The sequence below is a fragment of the Rhipicephalus microplus genome, chromosome X, assembly GCF_043290135.1.
Source record: "Rhipicephalus microplus isolate Deutch F79 chromosome X, USDA_Rmic, whole genome shotgun sequence".
NCBI lineage: Eukaryota > Metazoa > Arthropoda > Arachnida > Ixodida > Ixodidae > Rhipicephalus > Rhipicephalus microplus.
Genome location: NC_134710.1, coordinates 343,621,680 through 343,641,292, shown reverse-complemented (window position 1 = coordinate 343,641,292; position 19,613 = coordinate 343,621,680). Strand labels below are relative to the sequence as shown.

The 19,613-nt window shown below is 42.7% G+C and overlaps 2 protein-coding genes across 3 annotated transcripts; both read right to left on the bottom strand.

Moving 5' to 3' along the window:
• Positions 1–1,268: 1,268 nt before the first annotated feature.
• Positions 1,269–7,426, bottom strand: LOC119161167 (uncharacterized). Of its 2 annotated transcripts, XM_075879807.1 has the most exons (4): positions 7,267–7,424; positions 5,819–5,999; positions 3,078–3,557; positions 1,269–1,376 (listed from the first exon to the last, which is right to left on the bottom strand). In XM_075879807.1, exons 1-3 carry the CDS (start codon positions 7,291–7,293, stop codon positions 3,082–3,084), a joined length of 684 nt encoding a protein of 227 aa, XP_075735922.1. In that variant the 5' UTR covers positions 7,294–7,424; the 3' UTR covers positions 1,269–1,376; positions 3,078–3,081. The 2 variants fall into 2 exon arrangements, with proteins under 2 accessions (XP_075735922.1, XP_075735923.1); XM_075879808.1 differs by lacking the exon at positions 1,269–1,376 and having other exon boundaries at positions 3,077–3,557; positions 7,267–7,426.
• Positions 7,427–14,806: 7,380 nt separating this feature from the next.
• LOC119161168 (uncharacterized) lies at positions 14,807–18,767 on the bottom strand. The gene is made up of 2 exons (XM_037413522.2): positions 18,610–18,767; positions 14,807–15,407 (listed from the first exon to the last, which is right to left on the bottom strand). The coding sequence occupies exons 1-2, from the start codon at positions 18,619–18,621 to the stop codon at positions 14,979–14,981; spliced, it is 441 nt and encodes a 146-aa protein (XP_037269419.1). The 5' UTR covers positions 18,622–18,767; the 3' UTR covers positions 14,807–14,978.
• Positions 18,768–19,613: the final 846 nt, after the last annotated feature.

Sequence of the window (19,613 nt, the reverse complement as noted above, 5' to 3'; positions counted from 1 at the left end):
TGTTTTGTTCACCAGATCTTCATGGTGAAAACGGCACTAGTTTTAAACTTCAATGCTAAACTGCTGCTCATTCAATTTCTTCATCGCTATAGTGCGTCTGCGTTATTGCCAATAACCGAAGCCATAAATACGGATCAGTTTCATTACCCACTTAGACACGGCAAAGTGCTAGTATAACATCCAATTTTTTAAGCCATATACATCCTTAAACCAAATTACAGTTAGTTGAAGTCAAAACTAAAAGAATCGTTTATGTAAGAAAAAAAGTCAAGAAACGAACAGGATATGCATTTCAGAAAAGTATTCGTTCATATGAGTGGCACGTATGTATTCTTGTAAAAAATTTTTTATGCCGAGTAATAGTGGTACTCATTGTCACACCATCATCGTTGTTGAAGAGTGGGCCATAGGTTGAACAGGCCATAGGTTGTATTTGTTTTTCTTTATTTGTCACCAGTGTACCTTAAAACATGAAATAAATAAAATAAAAAAAGGCCTATTCCTGCATAGGCTTCAGGATTGGTCGGTGCAAAGGACGTGTCTGGTGCCCCATGTTAGTTGGTTCCCCTGGGCGGTAGCCAAAGACGCGGAGCGGAGGTGGCGGATGCGGGCCTCGTGAAGGCACGAACAGGTAGCGTGTGGGTGATCCAGAGCTGCCTCTGTAGCAGGGGCCAGGCATAAACCCAAGCATCAAGGACACGCCGTTACCGGCGTGGGATCCGCAATGGAATGATTGTGTGTTTAAGGAAATCACGTTGCGAGAATTTCTCATGTGTAGCGGTCTCTGTAAGAATTATTATTATAAAACGCGTAGCCAGGGTATTTTATTGATTATGTTTTACTGATCATGCCAATAGCATTGGAAGCAAAGTATTCCTAGCTCAATTGTATTTTTTTCTTCCCAATAATTGCATTCGTTTGTGGCTACCTATGAGATAGAGTTCTGTTCGGCATCCGTTAGCAAAGACTGGCGTGGAATCATACTGGACCAATTGACACATTTCTACAAGACTATCATTTGTTGTTCAGGAATTACTCATAGGGCATAATATTTTTGACCAGACTGAAGTTGGCACATTGCTTCCTTCTCATTGGCGTTTTGTGGCTATTAAGACAGGGTTCTTCTAGAATTTCGTGGCCACCCGAAGGAAGAAGCCTCACCTAAGAGGTGGGCGTGCGTCATGATATTCTGTGGTGTGTGTCGAAATAACGCGCCCATGCTTGTCTTGCAGGTGAACAGCCTTTTCACGGAAAACAGGTGTCACCTGTAGAATGTGAAGACATCTTTTTATTCAGAAAGGAATTTAATTAGGACCGAGCATGGTGTAGGCGAGGTCTGCATTAACGGCACATTTTGGCTCGTCGTTGCTCTTGTCCTGCGGGAACATGTATGAAAATATTTTTAGAAAGGAAAAAACAAACAAACAAACAAACATAAGCCTACTATGACAGAAGCTTCGTTTTTTATAGAGGAAATTAACTTGAGAAAGATAATTAGTTAATTATTATGCATGCTTCAGGCATTACTTGAACACTCAATTTTTATGGTGTTCGGTTTTATTACTAGTGGGGAAATCGCGCAGCTGTCATCTTGAATTTTTGGTCAATATGATAGCTGACAATTAAAGCCGCCACCTTTGCAACAAGAGAAGTTTTAAAGCATGATCTCGCATTTGGGTTGTTTCATAGCAGGAAATATTGTAGAAACTTGCCATGTTGTGCTTATAGGTTCGTTAGAGTTCTACCTTAACTTTTGAGCAATTACGTCCAAGGGATGTTATCAAAATGCCGACATCAAGACCGATTCTCGCTGGTAGTGGTGCTTACTCATATTTTGTGGGTTTTGTATAAGTAAAAAAAAGATAACTTAAAAAAATACTACGAAGTATGTTTTCACTTTATTGAATAATCACAAGCACTACCGCTACAAAAAAGAAAAAAAAATCATAACATAGTACGTATGTTATGAAATTTTCAATAGACGAACACTTTTACGCCACTACATACCAATCAGGGCAAGCATTGTTCCCATTCATTATATGTCGCTTTTTAGGACACCATGCGACCATGTTTGAAAACATATCACTTGCAGAAATTTAAGAAAAAACTTGCGTAATTTATTCCAGTTATGATTCGCTTACCGGCAACTAATAGGTACATATTCAATTATCATTCATATCCCAAAAACGTTTTACTTTTTATTATGTATAATATCAGTGCTACTGTTCAATTGGCTAATTACGCATATATATTACTCCAACTAATATACAGCTACAATATTTATGTTATTTGGTTGTAAAAATGTAAGGTCTCACGTAGTTACTTCATCAATTATGCGGATTTCGTCACACATTTTCTCCCGCTCCTTGTACAGAAGTTTTTATAACTCGTTTATTCTTTGTATGTTGTGCTTATGTTTCGACCGAGCAGGCATAGGTTTCAGTTCGTGACCTCTTTGTATCTAAAAATGGTTTTTAACTTTGTTCTTGTAATAAAATTTCAGCCGAACAAACAAAATACACCCATAGGCACTCAAGTAGACGGTATACACCTAAATCACATAACTGTGCCAACAGTCTCAGCACGAAAAGCTTCAGTACCGAGGGACACTTCCATGCAGATTTTTTTGGCTGTTACAGGAAAGAAATGGAGAAAAAAGGAACCGTAAAGTGAAGTGGAATATTTTTTATAGGAGCCTTGGAGTCGTAGGGGCCATCCAAGGTGGTCGCTGGATTGGATCCCGGCTGCGGCGGCTGCATTTTCGATGGAGGCGGAAATGTTTTAGGCCCGTGTGCTCAGATTTGGGATCACGTTAAAGAACCCCAGGCGGTCTAAATTTCCGGAGCCCTCCACTACGGCGTCTCTCATAATCATATCGTGGTTTTGGGACGTTAAACCCCATATATCAGTCAATTAATCGAGCCAACCTGGGTGTCCGTTCACCTCACGTAGACGCGGGGGAGGGGCGCGTGTACACGTGAGTGGAAAGAGCGGTACCTTCGCACCAAAAATAAAGACAAACATTTTACCTTGCGTAGGTGGTAGAAGCCCTTACAGAAAAGCAGGAGCGTGCATACCTAATCACGGGATGAAGCCGATCTTATCGAGCTCTTGATAGGTTGGGCTGCCGACCACGCCCGCTGCTTGGTTAAAGCCGTAACCGGCGACTCCGAAAGAGTGCTGGTCTCCGCGGTTGAACTCGTTTTGACCCTCGCTGCCCTGGAAGAATCCTGACCCATAGCGATTGCTGCTCTTCTCCGAGAAGCCCTCCTGCTTTCGGAAGCCACCCTGATTCTCGAAGCCTTCGACCTTCTTGAAAGCATCAGCGGCCTCGGCTGCCTGACTGCCTTGCTGGGCTCCTTGCGCCGCCTCGCTGAATGCCTCTTGCCCAGCAGCCTGCTGGTGTGACTCGTGCTCGTAGCGTGGTCCCGACACGACACCTGAGACGGGAGGCAACGCTGCATTGGCAGCTCCTGCACCGACCGACGCGACGACGGGAGCTCCGTGAGCACCGTTTGCGTCTCCCACGGCCGCTGCCGCTGCCGCATCTGAAGCTCCTGGGAGCAAAAAAAAAAAAAAAAAACTGATTGAAAATGGTGACTTCATTGTTGTTGTTTTATTAGCTGTGTTGCACGCGTGTGAGAAGGCAGGGAACATTGTGACCACCTGGACTATTGCTCGGTTAAAATATTCCGAACGCTTATTTGACCATGAGTGCATAGACATATTAAACGAACGAACAATAAATAAGTATGCAGAAATATTGAATAACTGCCAACAGATCAAACGAAGTACAACAAGGACAAGTGATCGTATGCACGCGCGTTAGCGTTCATGGGAAGGATAAACAAAGCATCCCTCGGCGTGAAAGGTTTTTATGATTGTCATCTCATCAAACAAACAATAGACAGAAAACTAGCCGTTTGGGCTGGTGCATCTGTAAACCCCTTCGCATCTTCAAGGGTGTTTCAAACAAGCAAGAAATCCTTTTGCCAAATAAAAATTACAAAGTAAGGATGTAAATGTGTTTTGTTTTCACAAAAACCCTTTAATATGTGATGTCCAAGCCAAAACACCATTTAGGAATGAAAGGTGTTTTGGGTTATTGAAACACCCATGACCCATGAAACAACAAGCAATATATGATAGATGGTACTTGTTGAATAAAACGTCGTTGTATATTCGGTAAGCTTTTAAAAAGATACGTCGCTTTCAGGGCTATCTACAATGATACCATAAATTTTGGCCAATAATCTTAACGTATAGTGTTAATTTATACGCAACAAGAATATTCCCTCCGGCATTGAACATCGCCTTAAGATACTATCACTATATATACCAGAAGGTCACTTTAAAGGTATGCGTAGAGCATGAGTGCTCCGTCTATGGGGTATATTACAAGCTCGTCTGTGTCTATGGCTTGGCGCGGGCGTGCATATTTTATGCTGATGTCATCCGTAAATGCATGTTCCCTGACTTGTAGCTTTCACTTTTCACGTTTTTCAGTGATAAAAAGATTTAAGCCATTGGAAACAACTCATGGTAGGGGTGTTTGAATACGTGAAAACAATCTTATTTTATGATGTAAGTGTAATATTTACAGGTTACAGACACGAAAATATCTTAAGGGTGTAAACTGGTTTAGTGCGATACGGGACCTATGTACTCGCAAGGCTATGTGAACCATGACGAACGCAACACACAAAGTTCAGTGAATACGAGCAGCTGCTGTTTTAAGTATTCAATTATTCAATCATATTCCAAATATTTATATAATAGTACACGTCTCAAATCCGCTTCGTAGTGCACAATTCACACCACGGTTTTCTGAGTTAGTAGATATATTGGCGCGTTTCAAACAGGTGGAAGCACCTAGCTGCATTCTGTAAGACACTTAAGTGCTGGCCCTTTGTGCAACAATATTTTGAGCTGTTGCTTCTAGTATGTTGCAGAAGTGTGTAACGTTTTGCTTATGTAGCTATTTACTGTGTAATTCAGCTCCTCTTGGGTATATGAACATCAGTGATTAATAAGTAATTATAAAGGCAAGCTAGAAATAATATTTCAATTGCCCCCCCCCCACTATAATAATAGTGAATGAAATGAATCGACGTGCTAGAGAAGCATTGCAGTTCTGTTTACGTCATAAGATTGCGGCTGAAGTTTTACTAAATGTGTATAAGCATGAAGGGATCAATCTATATGTTTTCAAATTAAATAAGCAGCTTTCTCATGCTACCTACACAAAGTTTCTCATAAACGTATACCGAAGAAGAAAATTTAACCGCAGAAAAATATTACAGAAGTTACAGAAGAAGGAAGTTAGAGATTATGACAATGTGCATGCTCAAGCTACAACAATTATGCACTTGGTAGGATGAAAAAATACAAAACCACAGCGTGGGTATGAATTGGGTACACGCCGAAGGTTAATTATACGTATACGCCCAATTATTTTGTAAATATATTGAGATTCTACAAATAAAGTACTACTTAGAAGGGAGACGCAGTTCAAATACAACTGCATATCTGCAATACTCACATCAACTGAAATGTTCTCGATGGAGTTTGAGAGCTTCAAGAGAGCTTCAATTGAGAAACATGAATTGATTTCAATCATGTGCGAATAAATTGACGTCTATCTATATGAAAGAGCACTTTGATATTCCGACGCGTTAGCTTACACCAGACGTATATATACCAGCGCCATTCACTTTGCGTCAACGTGGCCGAATATTGAGACCCTCGGGTGACAGCATTGTGAATGTTAAATAGCTGGGCACTTCATACAGTGAGTTATAGAGAATATTGGGAATACCTCCCGCTGCTACTGGTACCACTGCCGCTTCTACCGCGTCCTGTGAGGCTGGACTCTCAGCGGAAAGTTGCTTTACGGCACCAGCAATCACTTCAGCTGATTCCTGGGAGGCGACGGCTGACTCGGGGTCTCCAGGTAAAGGATGGCCAGTCACCAGAAGAACGCACAGCGCACTGACGACCTGCAGCAGGAATACTTGTAAAGCTCGAAGCACTGTAGCTATCGCCCACTTTTTTCGCAATCGAGGTATATGCATGTTTCCTATCTGTGATTTGGTAGAGTATTACAGAAAAAAAACTTCGTTTCTTTTTTCTGCTGAAGCACTGCAATTTACCGTACACGTGTTTTTCGTATAAACACACACCTCGCTTCTCTCCTGGTGAACAGAAACTAGAAGCTGAGCTATGCATCAAGACCTAGCTTTATCTTGGATTTATATAATAAGTTCTACCTGATACCTTCCGTTTAGCACATATAGGTGTTTTAGTCGACACCAACACTGCATCATCTCCGTGAAATTGCCTCATCGTTGCTTACAAGGAAGCTGAAAAAACAGCTTACTGCGCAAATCGGAAGAAAACAGATGGTAGTACCGACACCTTCTCTTACAGCTTTGCTGTATTAAACGCAGCACGTTAACTAGGTAACATGAGCGATGTTTCCACCTTGTGTTTACGAATAAAGAAGTAAACCTATAGCCAGAGTAAAATGCCGATTTGCGCTATCATTCAACTTGGTTTTTGAACGGAAAACAAGTAGGTTTGCATTTATGTTGGTAAACGTAAAGAAAAGATAAGGACAACACCAAATATTACTTTAGTGTTCTGCAAGAGATGGTGTTCTCACGTTTATTGCATGAATTCGGCCCGTATTTCTGAACACTGCTCTTCTACAGAAAGACAATAAACTACCGGAAATGCAAAGAGAAATCCAAAAAATTTGGAACTGATTTTAATACCTACTATTTTGCTTGGAATAACTAAATGCTTTCTTGAGCGGAGCATCTTTGTTGCTATCAATAATTTTAAAGCTCTGCGTTTGTCGTAGACGACGACTATGTGGAAGAAGTTAAATTATAATCAACAATTACGCAGTTGGTTTACATATGCCAGCAAGCCTTAACAGGCAAACTTAACAATACCTGAGGTTTTACGTCCCAAATCCATGATATGCATAAGAGAGACGTCGTTGGGGACGGCTCTGAAAATGTTCGTCATCTGGTGTTCTTTAACATGCACTAACATGGCGATACACACTGGTCTGTATCATTATGCCTCCATATAATTGAAACCACCACAGATGACATCGAACCCATGACCTTCGGGTCAGCAGCCGAGCACCGTAGCTACCGTTCCCCGAAGTGGGCTTAAAAGGCAAACTTGCGAGGTAAACAAATTTCTATGCGAGTGCGTGTGATTCAAGTACAAGAAACCATGAGGTCTACTCACGAGCCTTGGAAACACGGTTTTCGTCATATTGCACCTTGACGCTAGTGTACGTGCTGGAATTACAGAATGCCTCCGTGCGGGTTAAGTACACAACGGTCCGCAGCACCGGAAGGATCGTCACACCGTTAGGGGGCACTGTCTTCTTTGGCACCGACTGTTAACGTAGTAGGGGGTGCGACGACGTGACGTCTCAGCTTGTCGTTGCCCTTACTTAGTTCCTCCGATAGCTCTACTGAATGGCGAGCTACTTGGGGAGCTTTTTCCGGTTTTGCTGAGTGCAGTGTGCCAGCACACAGCCGTCGCGTTTCAATAGAAATGAGGGATCAAGAGAGAAGCAGTGGTAGGTATCGCGAAACTTGTCGTATAGGAGTGGCAGGATGATGCGGACGAGCTCCTCATCGAGATTTTTGTTTTTTTCTAGGTTTGCTTTTGTTAAGAGCATGCTATCGTGACTCACTTCCCAACGATGGCTTGGCTATGTACGAGGGAGATACGAGGAAATCAAGGCGCGGCGGAAAGGTCTTGTCTTCGTCGGATGTTCGTGGCGGCCGGTGTTGAAACGCCTGAGTGGAGTCATTGTGTTTTATCGAGTCGCTTTTTTTATTACCGCACACGTGTCCTCAGATGAGACACAATGTTCAGGGGTCTTCGAAACACTGAAACTGTTGGATAACGTGCGGTTACTGCCTTACTGCAATGGGTGCTGACAATTCAGGGGGAGGAAACGAGAAATGAAATTAAAAAGTATCCTAATGGCTCATGCTTTGGTTTCCAACATAATTGACTTCAAACTGTTTCTCGTATACTAGTCAGTAGTATGCAGTCTATACACGCTGTTAATAATTCAAACAATTCCACCATTTTCACCTGGTGGAATAGTTTCCACCAGGTGAAAATAGTGAATAGTTTCAATAAGAATTCTGACTATTCCACCATTTACCACCTGGATTTCAGCTCGCATCCTACCGGATTAAGTCTGTGCAAGATAGTACAAGAGAGTATATTTTGTTGTAACAGAACTGACTTTCAATGGCTACAAAATCTCATGATATGGTTATGAGAGACACCGTAGCACAGGGCTCCGAACATTTTTACCATCTGATGTTCTTTAACCTGCACTGATATCGCCCAGAGTTCTTAGCTGAAGGCCTCTGTTATATTTCAAAATATCACACCATTTCTCGCTTACGAGAACCATGTATGGATGCAAAGAACCACGCATATGGTTCGCTTGAGTGGCAGGCGATTTACTTTAATCAGAACTTGTGCTGGCGCTATAACCATAAACTGACAGCGGCGTTGACGACGGCGCTCGTCGCGGCTTTGTGGAGGAGGGAAACCTGTGGTGGTGCAAACCACGCAGTGATGGACAGGTGTTTTCTACTGAAACATTTGAAGCACTGCTAATGGGCATGAGAATCAGAAGACGGTGATTGGACACAGAGACCCGCAATCCCCTTTTCGTTTAGCACGCACGCGGTGAATTCTTATTGTTGAACAACGAATCTAACACTGGCTCTACCTTGGAGGTCAAGGTCCAGTGCACATATATGCGGGCTGGCCAGTGCAGCGCGAACAATCAGTTTTTTTTAATGAAGAAAAAAAACTCTGTAACAGACGCTGCTTCCGTCGGCGTTGTGAGGCGAGAGAGAGGAACAGAGAAGAGGAGAAATGAGGAGAGGATGTGAATGCACAATGCGGGTGTAAACGTCTCTGGGAGAGATGTCTATAGAGGATAGAGAGAGGAAGCGAACGTAGTTTAGCGACAAGGAGGTTTCAGAAAATTTTGAAGTGGACGCTTTCACTATGTCTTGACAGCCAATGTGAGATGAGCATTTGCCTGGAATTTACCTGAAAACATGCTTTCATGTGGGATATGGAATACCAGATAAAGTTCGTTTGTGGTGCTGCAGTGATTGCTGTAGCTTAGAGAAAGAGTAAGAGATCAATGCTTCTGACAAAAGAAACAAATATGAATCAGCACAGGTAGCTTCCTTTTCACTAATATTTTTTCAGACTTCAAGGCTTCTAAAAGAAAGGGGTAACACTAGGACATAAGCTGAACAATATCTATCCAAGTAAATTACTGCTATTAAATTTGTAAACTACCTCAATCCGAGTAAATTACCGCTACACAAAACACAACCAAACGCTGTGTTTTTTGTGCTCTTTACTAACGTCTAATTGTGCTTGGAGTAAGATGGCGGTGGTCTGGCTTCACTTTCGAAACAGAATTTCTACTCTAGAAGTCTGCCTTTATACCACTTTGGCTAGCAGATGCTGGCTGCAGATGAGCGGTGGGAGCGTATGAGTGGAAAAAGAGAGAGGCGGGTGCATGCTCAGTTGGGGGAGGGGGGGGGGTAGATGCGCAGAGAAAAGGACACAGCCCCTTACATAAGTTGCTTCACATCTAGAAAACATCAGAATAAAATATTTTGCTTATTTTCTGGCAAAAAGCTTGTTAAAATGGCTACCTAACTAGGACGAAGGGAAAGGTTATCTTGAATACTCTGTAAGAAATAAGTTTCTTACATTAAAAAATAATATATCTCTTTAAGGTAAGATTGTCGTCTGAATCATCATTAACATTTGCGTGCCTAGTTACAATCGACGTAAATTAAGGCAGGGTGAATTAGAGCGCCGGACCACGCAGCTTTAATTTATAAGTAAGATAAGTACCACTCTTCTCACAACAAAACTTTACTCTCAACGTGGCTGTATTTTCTGGCGTACCTGATCCTTGGATGTCTCGTGTGGATCACTGCATGCGTTGCGTATGCGTAGTTTTCTTTGCAGATTAGTTGTCTAGGCTTGTGGGATGTGTTCGACACAGCCACCTGAAATTTTTTTATTATTTTAGGACTTTCACACTGTGGCAGAACTTCTGCCAGAAGCATAAGCAATTCTTTCAGTGCATAATGGGTGGGGCCTATATGTTTATTAGCATTGAAAAGAAGAGAGGAGACGGAATAAACTTCGGGGGCTCTTACCCTATCGGGGAAATGGGGCAAGTGACGCTATAGGCGTGGGTGTTTCTGGACCTACTGGTTTTTGAAAGACGATACTTTTTTATTCCGGGGTCCAGCACTACACCAATGATTTATTTACATCAGGTATATGACGTTGCGAAATCAACACTATTATATGGCAAATGACTGGAATAAAAAGTTCCGTTACCGGGAGTCGAACCAATGACTCCTCAATCCGTGGCGTGGGTAGGCTCGGCTACAGGGCTTTTTTTATAGCTACCTTTACGCACAAAAATTGACAAACACTTAATATTAAGTCTGAAAAATGACCGCTGATCGATGAATTTAGTGCTGATGATGAAAGGAATATACGTCCAAAGGTTCGTAATGTGTACGTTGAAGTCGCTGACTAGTAAAGAGGATGAACAAATTTACGGATAGATGAATGAACGTACGCAAGCTTGCACGGATGAAGAAACGGGTGCACGGAGTGATGAACAGATGGATGGACGCATGGATCATCTATCATCATTTATTGAACCCTTAAAGGCCCCTTGCGGGGTATTACATAAGGGGGAGGCAAAAACACAATTCAACAGATGCATGATTGTCAATGGTACAAAGCATAATCGAAAGTGAACTACATGATAAAAAAACAATATCAACAGAAGGAAATATATATATATATATACGTCGAAGAAAACGGCAACAATTGTAAATTAACTAACATATCAAGTGATTTGTGATTAGCTGTTTAAATTTTAAGGGGTTTCGTTCGTGCACCATGGATTCAGGCTGGTTATTCCAGTCTTCAATGGCAGTAGGTAAAAATGATTTATTGAAAGCGTTAGTTGAACCATGTAAGCGCTGTAAACATAGGGAGTTAAAGAGGCGACCCGATGAACGGGCGGGAGGTAGAAAAACGGTATTGCGTTGCGACTGGAAATTATGGCATAGTTTGTGCAGAAGGCAGAGCCGAGTGACCTTGCGGCGAATTTCTAGAGGACGGAGGTTGAGGGATAGTTTGATACTGGTAATACTTAAGCGAGAACTGTGTTGTGAGGTGATGAATCTGGCAGCGCAATTTTGAATTGCTTGTAATGCGTCGATTAGGTAATTTCGGTGAGGTTTCCAAATAGCAGAAGCATATTCAAGTTTAGTACGCGTGAAGGTTTCGTAAGCTATTTTTCGGATTTGCGGTGGGCAGGGCGTAAGCGATCTTTTAATGTAGCCAAGTGATTTTGCTGAAGCGGAGACTAGTTGTTCTATGTGGTCGGACCATGTTAGTTTACTGGTTATTATTACGTCAAGATAGCGATAGGAGTCTACCTGGGTTAAGGGTTGGAAGTTCACAGAATACTGAAAGGAAAAGGTAGTGCGCTTGCGCGAAGCTTGCATGAATTTACATTTTTGTGTATTAAGCTGCATTAGCCACCGCGAACACCAATTATGTATGTTAGACAAGTCATTCTGGAGTGTAATTTGGTCAGTGCAACATGACATGCGACAGTAAAGCACACAATCGTCTGCAAAAGGCAGATGGTGGATGAAATTTTGTCTGGAATATCATTATTAAAGATTATAAACAAAAGAGGCCCAAGAACGGAACCTTGTGGTACACCGGAAACTACATCAACACGGGTTGATTCATTATTCGCGACAACAGTATACTGAACACGACCGGTTAGAAAATTTTTAATCCGAGATAGGGCTAAGGGGTCTATACTGAGACAAGAAAGTTTACTTATTAGATGGCGGTGGGGAACACGGTCGAAAGCTTTGGAAAAGTCGAGGTGTATTACTCGAGGATGCACAAATAGGTGGACTGATGGACGGACAGATGAACAGGAGAAAGGACAGAGGTCTACTTTTAAACAATTTACGCGACGGTCCATGTACAATAGTTGTAACAGCGGTGTTTCGCTCCGACGGGGACCTACGACGACAACGGCGACAATGAACATCATGCAAGCCTAAGGAGCTTCGCCCCTAAAGACATCAGTCTGGCTGCGACTGGTTTTATTTAGAAATGCCCCATCACAGCCAATTCGCTTGATAGTGACACCCATTCGGCTCGTTGTGCCTAGAATTGTACACGCCCTTTCGGTATACAATAGCGAAAGGTATTGTATACTTCTGTGAAGTATTCCTGCGGAGATCGAGCATCATTTCTACGTGACGCTCAGCCATTCTTCTTAGCTACATATCGTGAAGCACAAGTAACATACACATGTCATAAGGCACACCATTGCCATTTGCTGCACCTGAAGATCTCGTACTGTATGGCGTGATAGGGAAGTCCTTTTTCAAGGTGCGCTGAAAAATGCCCCACCGATAGAGATTTTGTGTCCAAGCTTCTTGCTGGGATCCTCAAAGGTAATACCATCGCTTCACATGAAATCGTTCGGTTCTCAACGCATAAAGGCCCCACAATCAGCGGCATCATCTCCAACAAATTGGCCCATGTCCGACAGCGAGGACTAGTCTTCGGCGCCGGGCTTCATGGTTCTGGCTTGTTGCACCACTTCGTCCCGCCCGGGGCCAATCCAGTGGATGGGGATGCGGCTGATCGAGAGTCGCTGGACGTCTTGTATACGTACAGTAAAGCCACCTCACATTATCATTTGAGTCATACGGATCTTCCCCCCCCCCCCCCCCCAATTCGCGTCTTGCCAGAGGGCAAGAAATCACGCTCCGCTTCCAAAGACCTGATTTCACCCCTGTCCAGCAGATGTTTCAATTTGTAAGGATATATCGACTGAGTGCTCGTACTGTAGCTGTATTTCCACATTTGAGAACATAATATGAAAATGTCCCCCTCCGCATGCCCAAGGCGTAAATCATCTCAAGAGAGGACATTTATTTCGCTATCAAAAACACTGATCGTCACCGTCAGCTTTGGGCAACCCAAGAGGTCCATGATGCCGTGGCCAGGTATTCCTGGCCTGTTGATATGTGGGGTTTAACGTCCCCAAACTACCATATAAATATGAGAGATGTCGTAGTGGGAGGCTACAGAAATTTTGACCACCTGGCGTTGTTTAACGTGCATGCAAACCTGAGCACATGGGCCTACAGCATTTTCGCCTCCATCTAAAATGCAGCCGCCGCCACCAATTTTTGATCCCACGACCTGCACGTCAGCAGCCGAGCACTTTAGCCCCTAGACCACCGCGGCGGGGCTGTCTGTTCCAACGTGGAATAGCAAAACTTGAAATTCGGTGAGGTGGTGCAGGGCTATCTGGAATTTCGAGGGCATTTTAAATGTTTTACTATGTGTGTTTTTTTTCTTTACTGGTGCATCTTTCTTCATGCTCAAACTTATCTGAGCTATAGAAATAAGATATTAAAATGCACCAACTGGACATATCTTCAGTACTTGTCAACGTCGTAAGGGTCTTTTTAAAGCTGATAATTACGAATAGGACAGAAAGCATCTCCATCGGTGGCAGTAACCTCGGAAAGTATGCTTGCATTTAAGAGCAAGCGTTTAGGCTAATACGAACAAGCGTAAGGTGCCCTGTAATTAACTATTTGTGCAAGTATGCATATTGTTCTGAGCGTACATACCTTCTAGACACCTAAAATAAACTTTAGAGTTTTTCGCATGCATATTTATTCAAATGCAATTTCATCTAACCGTTCGAAGTATTTAGGATAATAAGAGTAACAGATCATTATTTTTCATCAAGGTAAGGTAGGCTGGAAGAAAAAGATGATAAGGTTCTTGACTGGCTTCTGTCCTCAGAAGGTACCATTTGGCTAGTTTTGAGCATTGCACATCAATTGCCTTATTTACAGAGTAAGCAAAAAGCAAGTAAAAAAATGAAAGGATGGCGAAACAAGATTGTCGGCAGTAATGCAAGGTGCAATTATTAATTTACAAGAAGACATAGAAGCAACTTGTAAGGCAAAATTAAACACCGAACTTAAGAGAATTTCAGATTTAGGAGGAATAAATAGAATATGCGTGGCTTTACCTTCAAAATGATAAAGTCTCAAAAACACCCTCCAAAATTCAAGAAAAAAACTCCGAGAACACAGAGCCGTTGTAATATCACACCGACGACCATTAAGGTCAGAAAATGCAAGGGGTGTTCCAGCATGAGCACCAAAGTCACGGATAGGAATAGAAGTACGCACTGCAAACAAACTATGCCCTGCGCTAATAAGGATGTTTGTTACAACCCTACTTTTACCCTTCGACCTTGTAGAATGAGGTGCGCATCACAATCGATTTCTTTTCTGCACTTTCTCGAGACACTAAGAAGTCCTTCATCCACGTCATTTCTTATTACTTTGACGTGAGTTGTGTATGATAATGAAATGGATCACAGAGCAAGCAATACTTATAATATATCGACCAGGTGCATTAGCGACAGCTGGTGCATGGTGCTCAGGATATGGTTACAATTCACTGCTTCCTGGACTACAGTAAGACCTTACGTAAAACACATCTATTCAAATATAACAAAAGCTTACCGTTCTCTCGTCAGCAGACAACATTCTGCATGCGTGATCGAATAATTCAAGAAGAGGCCTAAAGTCACTGAATTCAATTACAAAGTGGACCAACTGTGAATAAAATTTATTTTTCATATTCTGCCTACATAACATTTACAGTCGTCGTCGATCCTGTTTAACCAGGGGTTCTTTCATACATTAGCAGTGTCTTCTCTGCCCGAGACTAGTTTGTTCACTTGGGTTGGTGGGCTGATGTTGAAACCTTGACGTTATAAAAGCTTAGCCGCTGTAGCCGCCGAAGCCACTGCTGCCGTATCCCTGCTTTCCGAAAGATCCCTGGGCACCGGACGCACCCTGGTTGAAGCCAGCACTGCCCTGACCGAAACCGCTACCGTAACGGTTGCTCGAGGACTCAGAGAAGCCCTGGCTGTTGCGGTGGCCAGCCTGGTTACTGTATCCCTGGACGTTCTTGTAAGCATTACCCTTGTCGAATGCTCCGCTTCCCTGGTTGTACCCCGATGCCCCGGCGCTGAATCCACCCTGCGATGCGCCAGCCTGCTGGTTGTAGCCGGCGCCAAAGCCACCACCCACGGGATATACTCCACCGACTCCCAGGCCGGTGCCCAAGCCAGCACCTGCGCCGTAGCCAGCCCCGCCCAAAAGGACGTCTCCGGCGAAACAGGCGCTCACGCCCAGAAGAACGAGGACCTGCATGATTAGTTTTTGAAGTTATGATACTAAGTGGGATGCCAGTGGGTCCAACTAAAAGCATGCAAATTCGTTGCTATTGTTGAAAGGTCGCATGATACGAGGTGAACGTGGAGAATGGAAATCTTCATGAAAACAACATTAAAGAGCAGCTACACTTTGTTCGAACTGTCCCATTCTAAGTTCAGCGACATCTTTGCACGTTAGGTCTTAGTTCTTAAGTCTCTGTTCTCTGTTCTGGGTGGCTGAACAGACTGAAATAATGCGAGGAAAAGTGAACACTGCTTGTACACAGGAGTATAATAGATCGCTGAGTCATAAAAAAAGGAGAGTTACAGCTTCACAGAAGTAAGATATAGTGCGCAATCTCGCTTCCTACTTTTTTAAAAGCTAGATTTTACTCGCACTGATGGTCTTTATTTGTGGCAGCTTATCACATGAGAAATGTTGAGAGATCAATGACGTCAGTGCATCAAAAATGGTGCCTCAGAACAATCTACTATGTTCCTACGTTTAAAGTTTGATTATTATAAACAGAATACCAAGTATAGGGCTCAGTCGTTGTCTTTTTCTGAATTAATAGGAAGGTTTCGACTCCAGTAAATAATGATAATTATAACTTGCGACTAGTCAGCCATCGTCGTGAAACAGTTACGATGCTCGGCTGCTGACCTGAAGGTCATGGCTTTAAGCCGGGCGTCAGCGGTCGCAATTTGACGGAGGCGAAATTCTAGGGACCCATGTGCTGGGATGTCAGTGCACGTTCAAAAACAACAGATGTTCCACATTTCTGGAGCTGCCCACCAGAGTGTTTTTAATAATCATATAGGGGTATTGGAAACCTAAATCCCAGACATTGTTTTTATTATTCACCGGCAGCTGGCACCAGTGACTAGTCACAACGACAGACTAGGTCGCTGATGTTTCCTTTGGTTAAAAAGCGACTGTTTTTGATCAGTCACTAACAGCTAAATTTTTAGCAAAGCGGCGGCAATCTTGATTCAATTAGAGGTGTAGAAATAGGATGCTGGTTTATTTCATTAACGTGCTATGTCAGTTGGAGGAGGCGCAAATTTATAATGGTTGTGGCGATTGTTTGAATCAGCATGTGGGAACTTCTGTCGTTTTTAGTCAATTTTAGGTCCCCTAGTCGCCAATGACGGCGCAGAAAGAGTGAGTAGTGGGTTGGTCGTTTTATGCCAAACACCCCAGCCATTTTTGCGACCCTCACGACTTGATCAAAACAAAATCTTCTGGTCTCTTTCATGAAAATCAGTAAATTGCTGAAATATTTCAGATACAAAATATTTCAGTCACGTGGAAGACCTCTGAATTCCGCAGAGTGTTGTCTGAGTGGCATTTGTAAAAAAAAAAGTACCTATGAGAACATTGATTCTATTTTGAATTCAAATTTACATATTACACAAAGGCGTTTGTGCATGGTATTCGACTCTTAGTACTATATTACTGCAATGTTTTGCCATATATGCCTCCATAAATTTTGCAAAGATCTCCTATGTAATTTTTCTCTCTTTATACCGCACGGCGCATGATTATCTGAATAATCATTACTCATCGAAAGGTTTACTTTCCGGCAAATATATTTTCAGGCTACCGTAGTTTATAGGCCTTGCAGGAAAAACTGCTAATTTGAGAAAATCCTCATATTTGTCCATACTGGGGTACACTTCACATCACGTTGTGCACCAATAAAAATCAGCTTTATGACGCAATCGAATGCAAAGAAATATTTTATCTGACACGAAAACGTTTGTCATACTTTTTTATCAAAGGAAATGATTTTTGAAGTTTCCCATAAATGGCAACGGGCAACTTCAATGAAGAAGCCGCTGTATGAGCCTATGGGAAGGTAACCAAAATATGCCATGATTCATGTATAGACAAATTGCACCGGACTTACGTCACAAGAACGCGGTGACGCTGTCTAGGTAGGCAAAAGACGCTCTGCCTACCGCAGTTTCTGCTGGGTTTTCAATGGTGCGTGTGGTGTTCTCGGTCAAGCAACGAGGAAAAAAAAAAACGGTATGCCGATGAGCTGCATTGCGGTTGGATGTGAGTCGCGTCTCCCAACTTAGTTTTGTTTGTTGGCGCACATCACAGCTCTCAGCGCTTATGGCTTTCACAACGCTTATGGCGTCCCACAACGTCGTTTTGTTCACACACACCACAGCCCACAGCGCTTATGGCGGAAGTTACGTGTGGACGTCGCTGTAATTTTACCCATATAGTTAACATCGGCCTACCTGTGTTTACAAACATGGAATGTGTCCATAAGCTGAAGTTCCTAATTCAGCTCAGACCTAACGAACAGCGTAATTCTTGTAACACACAGCAGGACAACGACAAAAAATAACAATAGATATAAGGAAGACAGCTTTGCGAATCACTTTAGATAATCGCTAACACTGAAACAAGGGAGGAGATAGTTTCAAAGTTACAGGCGTAAAGAGAGAGAAAGAGAGAGGGAGCAAATGCAGGACGTCGCAGTCGTTCAGTCTCGTGTGGTATACGACATAATTCTAGTCTACATTCACTTGTGGAAGTCTGTTGCTCTTAAAAGTTTATCCGATGGCTTCACCACCTTCATCTTCAATGACTTCTCAAGACAGCATTTTTTAATTTTCTGCGGACAAGGCGAGCCAAGATTACAAACACAAAAACAGCACTTAGCAGGCAGGTAATACCTGATACGTGCTGAACGAAAGTAAAAAAAAAGGAAATTTTGGGAGCATTATCATTCATCTTCATATATCAATGAAAAAAAAAAACACAAGCACAAGACAAAGAAGTCCACAGGGCAAAGAGCTGGACTATAGGACTTCAGTGACTTGTCCTGCAGTCGCCTTTTCTTAAAATTCCGCCTCTTGCGCTGGTATATATATCAAGTTTTCCCAACTCGCTGAGTCTTGCATCTTTATATGATCCAGGTAAATGCTGGAACAATTAGGATCGACTTTTATAAACTTGCTAATTTTGATCAAATTTGCAGTAAGGTACATTTTAAAGGCTCACCAATAAAGACTCGTTAAAAAACGAAATGTGCCGATATTCTGGATGTGAATAATGCTGACTAAGCACTTGTACTTACTCATAAAAATGAATTACTGCGAAATACACTAATAATATTTTTAATGAACTGGTGTCACAAGTAGACCTTTTCGTAATAATGAAATCAACTTACGAAGGACAGCATCTTGGTCGAAGGCTGAGTGGTTACAACGCCGGCACGGTAGACACAACGAAGTGAGAGTGATAACTTAACAACAGACGGCCGCGCTTATTTATACCTTACCGTCGGTGAAAGCTGACTCGTACCACGTGTTATCGCGGCAATAAGCGCTGGCCATGTTCCTGGCGGGGGAGTAGCGTGCTTCCTGGAGCAAGGCGGCTATCGTCTGCAGCCTCCTGCCATCCTGTCGGAGGATATCCACCACGATACGACTTGTTGAAATGCAGGTCTATCTTTTCGCTCCGGACAGACGCAGCTAGGGTAGGGCGAGGTGTCCGCCTTACGGCTCCTTGCTATGCGCTTCCTCTCGGTATTGCGTAGAGCCACTCGTCTTCATGTAGACTGTGTGCTGCATTGCATCCCGTTAGGCTTTCTGGGCACCCCGTAACCACACACACAAAAAGAGACACTACTTGCTATGCTAGACTTGCTTCACAAGAGAAACTTATGGCTACAGGTTACTTCAAACAATTAATGAAAGAGGCGTCGTAATGAGGAATGTGAACTTAGAACAAATATTTGCATTGAAAATTCGGCCCCACCTACTGGCAACGTGCATTGTTCGCGTTAAGCACGTTTCGCGAGAATGCGGAGAAGTGTGTCTAAAGTTTTCAGATACGAGGGAAATTGTGATAACGTGCCCGATAATTCTGTAGCAGCAGGCATGCTAAAATAGTTTAAGGCATAACTTGAGGCAGCAGTGAAGCAAGGTAAATTATCCAAAGTTTTAAATAATGAACTTAGAGGTGGTGATATTAAGGGGGCGAAATTCAAGTCGTTTAATCTGAATATTTGCTACAGTTGTGAAATTTCAGCAAGGCAGACTCTAGCAAAATAACGAAATTCACACAGATTCAGCACTGAAACCAAAATGGAAACACGTAAGTACGCAATAAAGACATTCTTTTGAGACGTCCAGAATGAGTGAGTGCCATTATATCAGCCATCAATTCATG

What these genes read in the sequence shown, in the direction of transcription:
- LOC119161167 (XM_075879808.1), bottom strand. Translation starts at nt 7,293, where the DNA reads ATGACGAAAACCGTGTTTCCAAGGCTC. An exon ending in AAACCGTGTTTCCAAGGCTC is followed by an intron (nt 6,000 to 7,266) that starts GTGAGTAGACCT and finishes TTCCTGCTGCAG; the next exon opens with GTCGTCAGTGCGCTGTGCGT. An exon ending in GGTACCAGTAGCAGCGGGAG is followed by an intron (nt 3,558 to 5,818) that starts GTATTCCCAATA and finishes TTTTGCTCCCAG; the next exon opens with GAGCTTCAGATGCGGCAGCG.